General features: G+C 43.2%; 1 protein-coding gene across 1 annotated transcript; it reads right to left on the bottom strand.

Annotated features, from left to right (window-relative positions):
* Nucleotides 1-3,849: 3,849 nt before the first annotated feature.
* On the bottom strand, nt 3,850-6,932 carry LOC101773233 (cysteine-rich receptor-like protein kinase 10). Its single transcript, XM_004983422.3, has 7 exons — nt 6,034-6,932; nt 5,815-5,925; nt 5,488-5,669; nt 4,966-5,176; nt 4,571-4,811; nt 4,339-4,489; nt 3,850-4,243 (listed from the first exon to the last, which is right to left on the bottom strand). Exons 1-7 carry the CDS (start codon nt 6,860-6,862, stop codon nt 3,941-3,943), a joined length of 2,028 nt encoding a protein of 675 aa, XP_004983479.1. The 5' UTR covers nt 6,863-6,932; the 3' UTR covers nt 3,850-3,940.
* Between the last annotated feature and the right edge of the window lie 3,072 nt (nt 6,933-10,004).

Genomic DNA, 10,004 nt, shown 5'->3' with positions numbered 1-10,004 from the left:
TATGGTGTGGCCTGCCGCGACCGGGGTAAAAAACAAAATACGCGAACAAACTCCGAAATATTTTCTCTGATAAATCGGAAAAGGAGGGAAAAGAAAGGGGGCAGAGAGACGACGATAATGATGAGAGGGAAGGATGGATTTTAATCCTCTTTTTCGACGTAGAAAAGCGCCGGGTTTTGCAAGCTCATCCCATTGTTTTACGCCATCCTTCTTTCCTTTTTCCTTTTATTATACTTCTTTCTTACAGGATAGGAGAAAAAGTAAAATTAGAAATCATCTAATACATTCCCCCAAACAATATTGTTGATATGCTAATGATAGCAAAAGAAGAAAAAAAATATATTTTATTACCCACAAAGCTACTTTTTCCGCATAACCCAATAAAACATTTAGGCTAGATTTACTCGCCAAACTATTTTTTGGGTTTAATCTACATGAGATTTATCTTTTTTTTTGCCTCCATTTATATGTTGAGTTTTAAGTTTGGATTTTGCAAATCTGATTTATAAGATGATGTGCTATATCCAAAAATATATTAGGACTTTTCATATCACTTTTCATGTTGTTTTGTATTCTAAGATCAATTTCGTATTGAATGTTCCAAACCTTTAAAAATAACCACAAAAAAATCTTAATATTCTTTATCCACTCAAAAAAATTTAATTCAAAATTCAGCTTGCATATTCAAAATTCAGCTTGCATATTCAAAATTCAGAAAGGAATTCAGCTTGCATATGGAGAAATAGAAAGGACAAATCTTATTAAGAGTAGATTGGACCAAATAAAATAGTCCGACAAAATTGATAGCTGAGATAATAAAATTGACTTTTTTCACAGAAGAATAACGTTAAAAAGAGGACAACCAATAGATCAGCATATGTACAACTATATCTTAGAACACCTTGTAAATATGGAACTCGAATACTACTACGTGACCAATATGTTACACAATGGAAGAAGAAAGAGAGCATGTTTAAGTTTAGGGGAACAAGTAGAAGGAGGAGCTAAGAGTTAAAGTTCCTTTAATTGTATCTTCTTTGCAGGGCTGAATTCATAGGACCATAAGGTACCTATGAATCAGTAGTGATCCAATGAATACCAAGACCTACCAATAGTCATACATGTCAGTAGTGCCACAAGCCATCTCATTCATTGTCATATATGGTTTTCTTATAATGTGAAGATAGAGGGTACGAGCAAATGAGATTGTTGTTTTGCAAAACAATTGCCTTATAATCAAAATTTTAGGATAATGGAACTAGTATTGTACCATTATAATGTTTAAAATCATTTCAGTTTACACACATGATAAGTGTCCAATAGAAGTCCTATCAATAGAAAACTAATCTCTTAGAAAACCCTTGTAGGCATGCAATAGCCTCCAGATTTAACATCTGTGCAGATGATGGGCGTGCATTGACAAAATAGAAAAAAAACTTCTTTCTTTTCTATGCACTGATATATGTTCATTGCGATTTCTCGCATCTTGCACGAAGTAATTACTGTCCATTGAAAATACCACAAGAGACTAACTCCAAGTGAGGTTTTCAGGATTAGAGATATGTTCATCACGATATTAATGTTTAATTGGTAGTTGTTATTTTTTATCGGATGTATTCATGTTCACTTCCATCTCTAGGAAAAGATTAAAAAGAACTATCCATGTTGTCGCTTATGACAACCCTTAATTGTGAGTTGCAAAATTCTGAAACACGAGCAAGACGGAGTAGGTTAATGCAAGTTGTGGAAGCCACTCACCAAGATTATGTATTTAGTGTTTCCTTCTAGAAATCCATTTTATCTACTCGAGAAAATTGTATATTTTATTACAATTGGTGTTTCAAAATGCAAACAATGGACAAATTCCTTAATTTGATGGGTGTTTGGCCTAGAAAAGAGTAATCTCTTACTTGCATGGTATATTCCTTAGTTTCTTTGCTAAGAATATGAATGAAAATGATTGGAAACGATCAGTAGCAAAAGGCCAAATCACCTATTCACTTTCATTTTCCTTTTCGCAGAAATGAAAACGATATGATATTGTCGAAAACGAGTACGGCGTTGGTATCCCGAATATGAAATGATCAAAAGCACATTGATAAGACCAAAAACCATCAAAATAATATTTCAATAATGATAAGCATGCCAAAGTGTTAAATTTGACACTAACCATCTAAGTTTTAGCTTAACAAGCGCACATCAATACAAAATGATCTTTTTCGGGATGAAACTAGAATGAATTGATACATTCGAATTGTAGAAGAGTTTAGAAAAAAGAACCAAGTCATCTCATGTGAACGAGAGATCAATTTTTGGATATCTTATGTTGGTTTAATTAGAAAGAAATCAAAAGAGAAGGGGGATCTTGGCTTGGGCCTGATTTCATGGCTAGTTGGGCTATAAGCAGGCTAGTAGCCAAAGGCTAGTTGGACTTTGGCAGGTTAGTAGGCTAAGGGAAGAAAGAATTTGGTCTCGCTTCGGCTAGTGGTTAGCAGACCTAATGTGATATTGTACGATGGTTAAAAATTGATCCAAGACAGTAATTTTTGAAAACAATGCAAAGTAGTCAAAATTGTTTGTTTTTGTATTTTTTTCATTAATCGTTAACCCTGAAACTGATAAAATCTCAAAAACAATTTATAAAAGTAAGAAGTTACCATTTCATTTTTATCATGCAACACGTAGAACTTTGAAGATAATATAGCTTTGCGAAGGGCCTTTTATTTTTACTAGACCTAGGGTTGAATTGAACCCTGATCGGTAGTCTCGCAAGTAGAGCATGTACAACAATACTATTCACACATTCTCTGAGTATGTATATACAATATACCTCATTGTTTGTTTTTTTACTGATATGCACATATTTAATTGTCTATGATTCAAATGAGAAAGGTTGGAGAGTTAAGAACAATAGAATTAGTAGTTTAGTTGCTTTCTACAATGAACTGTACTAATACTTTAAATGCTTTTCACAATAAATTGATAATATCATTGTATTTACTTAATATTTATGTGCTTCAAATATGAGTAAAATTGGGAACATTCCACTTGTGATGAAAGTTCATTTAACGATGCCTTGTACACTTACGAATTGCAAAACGCTCCTAAATGTATGGAGGCTGCCACCTCCATGTAGAGTTTTAGTTTGGGGTATGGCAAATATTTTTTATGAGTGTTATAATTAAATTAGAAGCAAATCTTAACCAATAAATTTGAAGATACCTTTTATCTTGGACCTCGACAGTTATTTTTTTACATTATGTGCCTATATAGGTTACATTCTATATACATCTTGATATGTCAAAACTAGCTAGTGAACCTGTTGCAAATTAGAGCACATTTCAAGCACAGATTGTTATGGCTTATAGAAACTCAACAATCCTTCATGTACGGTTAGTGATTAGTACTTTAGTAGATGATGTTTAGTTACCTATATAATTGTATATTTGCCAAATATTTAGAAGGTTCATAAAAAATTATACATCGGTTTTCGTCAACAAAATATGTTCATGGTAAAACTCTGGTCTTGACGGCTATCCAGAGTAAATGAAAAGAAATGCGGTGTATCATATTCATGAGGCCTTGTGTACCTTAATTTTAGTAAGGCATTCGAAGAAATATCTATGCTTGTGAGAAAGCTTAAGGAAATCAAATTTGTTTTTGTGGCACCGAAATACTGTAATTTGGAAATCGGTACAAGCAGAACTATGGTTTGATTGGATAAGTCCACCTTTGTATGTAATCTATAAATATATGCATTATGGGTTTTTTTTCTATTCTTTATTTCCTCAAGAAAAATCTGCTCAAAATAGAATAAGTTATGCACACAGTACCACTTCTATACCTTGGTCAATTCTCTTAATGAAACAAGAGCATCGCACATCTCAAAAAATTATATTATAGGTTGGCTCAGAAAAAATCCACATGGCACCATAAAAATCTATCTAGGAGTTGTGACAGATATGGTCATCTCATTGATGCTACATGACTTAGTAGTAGTTGGTGTTTCTTCATTTCCTACCCGTACATTGAAATACGCTGGGTGCTTCGGCTCAGCCAAAATTTTAGTCTTGCTGCTTAGCATTGCAACAACATCTAACATGGTTGGTCGATCAGCTGCATTCTCTTGCACACATAGCAACCCAATGTTCATGCACCTCCTCATTTCAGCTGAGTGACTCATGGTTACCAATGAAGAATCAACGAGTTCACTCCATCTTTCCTCTTCATATAATTGCCATGCCTGTTTTGGATTTTCATTATACAATAATTAATGTAGATATAACAACAAAATTAACAAAATTATTTTACATGTTTCATGTGTCCCAATAAACTTACATATCCAAGGATATTGATGAAATCTCCGCATTCATGGCTACCGGAATTCCTTTTTCCGCTAAGGATCTCAAGAACGAGAACGCCAAAGCTAAATACATCGGATTTGATAGAGAAGAGCCCCTCGGAGGCATATTCAGGAGCCATGTAGCCACTAAAATAATATGCAAATGTCAAATTACTGTATACTGTGATTTATTTTATCTATAAATGTATCAATACGTATGATACTTACTATGTACCAACCACTCTCCTTGTAGTGCTTTCTTCAATGTTATTTGAGCTAAATATTTTTGCTAGCCCAAAATCTGAAATTTTAGGATTCAGTTCGCTGTCCAAAAGAATGTTGCTTGGTTTAAGATCTCGATGTATGACACGCAAACGGGAGTGCTTATGTAGATAGAGAAGTCCTTCTGCTATTCCTTCAATTATCGCTAATCGTTTGTTCCAATCTAATAAAGATTTTCTATTTTCATCTGTGCATCAATTAAATGTTAGTATAACAGGAAACTAACACCTTGACAAACATTCAGGAGTTACAAACAATATACTGAGAAATACCGAGGAGTGAACTATACTCAGATGTCTGCTAGAAACAATCAAACATAAAGTAAAAATGAAAATACTTACCAAAGATAAAGAAGTCCAAGCTTTTGTTTGGCAAATATTCATAGACCAAAATTTTCTCCTCCTCTTGGGAGCAACATCCCAAGAGCCTAACCAAATTTGTGTGCTGTAGTTTTGCTATGAGTTGTACCTCATTTTTGAACTCGATGAAACCTTGTCCTGAATGTGAAGCAAGTCTCTTAACAGCTATTTCAATTCCCTCAGGAAACTGACCCTGCGAAGAGAAAATATCGAGAAGTTCTTCAATGGTATTTTGCCACAATCAGTTACGGTTGCTTCATATGCAGTTATGCACTATAATTAATTCCCAGTTCTCAGGTAACTAGTGAATGAAAACATTTCCCATGTTGGAACAATGGCTGAAACTACTACATTTTCTAAATTTAAAGAAGTATATATACTATGACGAAATTATATTGGTATGCTGGTATCATTAGTTTCATAAGAATGCAGGCTGAATATTAGACAGGCATATATCCTATTTGATCTCGTAACTAGGACATGTACGTATTTGTTGATATTTACCTTATATACGGGGCCAAATCCACCTTCCCCAAGTTTGTTTCCTTCAGAAAAGTTATCTGTAGCCTGCAGTATCTGATGGAAGTCGAAAACTGAAAACTCTGAGAGCTCTGCTTCCATCTCCCAATCTAGTTCATCTCCTGCTTGCAACTTGTTAGCATGCTTTCGTCGTAATCTCAAATTGCCTGCATGATAATAGAGATTGGTGCAATGAATTCGATCTCCTTAACTACTTTAGTGGAGTATATCTATCCAGTGAACATACCATCTAATAATTGGATTAAGTAACTTTTAATTACAAGACGACATTTGAGTAACTAATCAACCCACCTTTTCTGTTCCTTCTTCTTTTCCAACAGCAGTAAAAGATGAAACATATTGCAACGACCGCTAGAGGAGGTGCTACAATCAAGGGAATCACCCAGGGCTTGATCCCAGATCCTAGATAAAACGCATAAATAATCATCAGCAGTTAAGAATCTTTTGACAGTATCGTTTGGAAAGTAGAAACACGCACTTTGAAACAGAAATGAACTTCGTCATACATACTCTTATCTGGCGTTGGAGCCGGGACGGGCGGCGCCGGAGGGCCCGATGACGACGGCGTGATCCGCTTCATGGGCGGGCCTTCGTTGAACATGTTCGTCTCGAACCTGACGTTGCACCGGAGCACGAGGATCCGCCCCCCCTTGCGCACGGATGTGGTGTCGTTGACCATGCCGATGAGCCACCGGAGGCACGAGAGGCAGTCGCCGGCGGAGAGGTCCGGCGTGCACTGCGCCATGGAGTAGAGCGTCTGGGTGGCGCTGGCGGAGGCGTCCATGACCGCGGTGGCGAACCGCGCCGGCGTGCCGTTGTTGTTGGCGGCCTCCTGGGCAGTCTGCGCCAGCAGGTCGCGGACGCCGGCGCTCACCAGGGTGGCGTTGCCGGCGAGGCTCCCCGGGTTCCAGAACTCGAAGAGCGTGCTGGTATCTTGCGTAACATTATTATTGGCCGGGACGAGGAAGTTACGGTTGGAGAAGCCGACGAGGCAGCCGTCGTCGTAGACGCTGGCGGCCCTGTCGTTGGGGCACATCCGCTGCGCGTACCGGAACGAGCCGGCGACGCAATCGCTGCAGCCGGTGAGGTTGTTGGTCATGTCGCCGCGGCAGAGCGCGAGCGCGTAGACCGCATCGGCGCCTTGGCCGGCGGTAGCGTTGGCGAAGAGCTGCGGCAAGGAGGAGGTGTTGTTCGGGAGGGTGGCGGCGACGGAGGCGAGGTTGGACTGGTAGGTGCCGTTGGCCGTGTAGTTGCCGGCGTTGCCGCAGACCTTCCCTATTGCCGTTGCTGACGGCAGCACGAGGAGGAAGGCGAGGATGGTGAGCAGGACGCCCGCCATGGCGAGGCTAACGATCGATGAGGGGCACGCCGCTAGATGCTTGCTTGCTGTTTTGCTCTTTTCATGGTCACCATCCGCCGCTGGAAAACTCAACAATCGTCCCGAGACTAAGTACCGGGTCTAACGGCTAGTTCCCAAGAAGCTCCTCGTGACCCCCTTTAGTACCGGGTGGAGGCTTTACCCGATACTAAAGGTTGCACATTAGTACTGGTTGAAGCCTCGTACCTGGAGGCCTTTAGTACCGGGTGAAGCCTCCACCCGGTACTAAAGTGTACCCGGTGAAGCCTCCACCCGGTACTAATTGGTTGGTGGGGATCCGAAATTTGAACTTCACTGGATTGAAGTCCACCGCCCGTGTCCGCTTCTCACCGTCTTATCCGCCTGTGACTCTCCCTTGATCTCTCTTCTGAACAGCCCTCCTCTCTTCCTTCTCCCCCCACGGTGGTGCCCGGTCTCTTCTCTTCCTCCCACTGCGACGCCCCTCCGATCCCCTCCCCTCATGGCTGCCCCTCCCCTCTCCCCTCAGTGCGCCTCTCACTGCGACGTCGGTGAGGAGTGGCAGCGAGGTGAGGTGAGGCGACAGCACGGCGGTAGGGAGCGCAAAGGCGGAGTGGCGGGCGATGGCGCGGGGAGAAGCAGCGGGTGAGGAGCAAGGAGCGATGGCGGGGCAAGGAGCGGTGGAGCTCCGGCGGGAAGGTGTGGCGGCAGAGCGTTGGTAGGGTGTGGTGAAGCAACGAGCGTGTGCATTCGTTGGAGTAGCGGCTATCGGGCATACACCCCAGGTCCACGAGTAGGCCTTGGACGGCCCACCAAGGGACGTACTCGGACAAGATCAGAACAAGGATAGGCGTATCCTTCTCGGACTAGTCTTGTATGTTTATGGAAAACTACTCGGGCCAATACCGAGTAGAACTCTGTAATAGTACCCGACTAGAACTCAGACTTGTAACCCTGCCCTCCTGCGTATATAAGGCCGGGCAGGGACCCCCCTCAGACACATCCCTAAAGACCAGAACATACATCAATACAAACCAATATACAGGACGTAGGGTATTACGCGATCTAGCAGCCCGAACCTGTCTAAATCGTGTTCCTTGCGTCACCATTGATTCCTTGATTCTCGACGACCCTTACCGCATAAAAGACCACCTAGGGTACCCCCTAGGCGGGTTGCCGGTCTAAAACACCGACAGCTGGTGCGCCAGGTAGGGGCGCTCGTCGAGTTTCTCAGCGCAAACCCAATGGCGAAAGTCATCGTCAGGCCCATCTTCTTCATCGAAGCCGGCGCCACCTTCGTTTTTGGATCCTGGTTCTGCGTCGCCGAAGGCTCGGGATCGTTCCGGCGCCAGATCATCGACACTCAGGAGAAGAAACCAGAAAACCTGACCAGAAAAAATGAAGATTTCAAAGTCAACAAGTTCGAGTTCGACTACGTGTCGGATTCGACTTCGCCTCGGACTACTCCAACATTTCGCTCAGGGGTCGGGCACTCCCGACCCCAGGACTCGGGGTCGGGCGAGGCGGAGTCTCGCTCAGGGGTCAGGCTCTCCCGACCCCAGGACTCGGGGTCGGGCGAGGCGAAATTCCACTCAGGGTCAGGCGAGGCGGAGCTACTCCTCCAAAGGGTCGGGCTCAGCCGACCTCTGGACTCAGGGTCGGACTCGCTTTGGATTCGGCGGCCCCAGTCAGCATCCAAATCAGTTTTGACTTCAAAGCGATTCCCGCACGGACTCTGCAACGCGACAAAAGTCTATCAAGGTTTTATTGCTCGAACCCGAGTTGAACTCGGGCATGACGAGGATGTTGACTCCGACTCATCCTACTCACCAGAGATATCATTATCTGGTCCAGCCCAAGGGTTGGTAATAACTTCGACATCACAAGGTAGATTCGTCCACTGGCCGGGATTGCGACCATCTTTTCTCGACCGTGACTATGACTCGCGCCTCGTCGCCCATATAGACAACCTGCCATATCAAGAGGGCGCTCCACTTACGTCCAACCACGAAGAAAGCTACACAGAGATTGCTACATCAAGTTCCAGAAGCTACTACCCGGACAGTGAGATACTTGTTATTACTCAGAATAACAACCCGGGTACTAGCCAGAATAGAACCCCCAGGCGACTAGCACAAATCGACTACATCTTCGAAGATGAGTCTACAGCTGACGCCCCTCACAATGAAACTTCCAAACAACGCAACCAACGAAGGGCGCGCAATGCCACTCGAGCTGAGCGCCGACAGTCGATGGCTACAAATATTCCTATTACAAATCTTGAACGGGCTTTCAACGCGGTCCAGGCTCAGGAGCACAATACTCCACTCGCGGCTATCGCTTCAATCAACCTTTTAACGACATTGATGCCTCAAGATAAGGATAACGCAGCCACAGCTCAACTCGTGCAGCGTGGCAACGTACTAATCGCACAACTCGCGGAGCAAGCTTACAAGCTACTCGACAAAGAATCACCAATCCCGTCCGTTCCTCGCATTACATCGCATCAAGATGGAAGCAAGGGGGCTGCAGATAAAAATGCCACCCCACTAAACGATGATGCAGTCAACCAACCCCGGCAACACAGCCAAGGTCCAAGCAAGCATAAAGCTCCTACTCGACAGAAGGACGTGGGTGAAGTCAGCTGCACCAACTCGGTTAAAAGTATTCGCCCTACTCGGAAGGTCTGCGAGATGTCCAACTTTAGCGATCTACGAGAAATCCTCAACAGTCGGCGCGAACGAGAAGTCGACAGCTACAACCACTTTCTTGCTTTCACAAACCGGGTAATGAAAACAAAATTACCCAAAAAATTCAAACCAACCGGCATTACCAAGTACGACGGCAAGCAAGACCCAGTTCAATGGCTACGCTGTTACTCGCTAGCCATCCAAGCAGCCGTGGGTAACAACGACACCAAAGTCATTCATTTCCCCATATGCATGGAACCCGCACCACTGACGTGGCTCGAGTCACTCAAACCCAAGTCCATTGACTCTTGGGTAGACTTGACACTTTTACTAACAACTTCGCCGGCTCCATGGCTAGACCAGGTAACAAGATCGACTTAAGACAAATTAAGCAGAAAGAGGGCGAGACTCTGCGCGACTATCTGCGACGGTTCTTCGAAAAGAAGGCTACTATA

The sequence above is a fragment of the Setaria italica genome, chromosome IX (genome assembly GCF_000263155.2).
Source record: "Setaria italica strain Yugu1 chromosome IX, Setaria_italica_v2.0, whole genome shotgun sequence".
NCBI classification, from domain to species: Eukaryota; Viridiplantae; Streptophyta; class Magnoliopsida; order Poales; family Poaceae; genus Setaria; species Setaria italica.
This window is presented reverse-complemented; position numbering and strand designations above follow the sequence as displayed.

Excerpts from the sequence above, each read along its gene's own strand:
- LOC101773233 (XM_004983422.3), bottom strand. The coding sequence starts at position 6,862 with ATGGCGGGCGTCCTGCTCACCATCCTCGCCTTCCTCCTCGTGCTGCCG. Across the intron at positions 5,177-5,487 it reads GATTTGGCCCCGTATATAAG|GGTCAGTTTCCTGAGGGAAT; the intron begins GTAAATATCAAC and ends TTCTCTTCGCAG. Across the intron at positions 4,244-4,338 it reads TCATCAATATCCTTGGATAT|GCATGGCAATTATATGAAGA; the intron begins GTAAGTTTATTG and ends AATCCAAAACAG.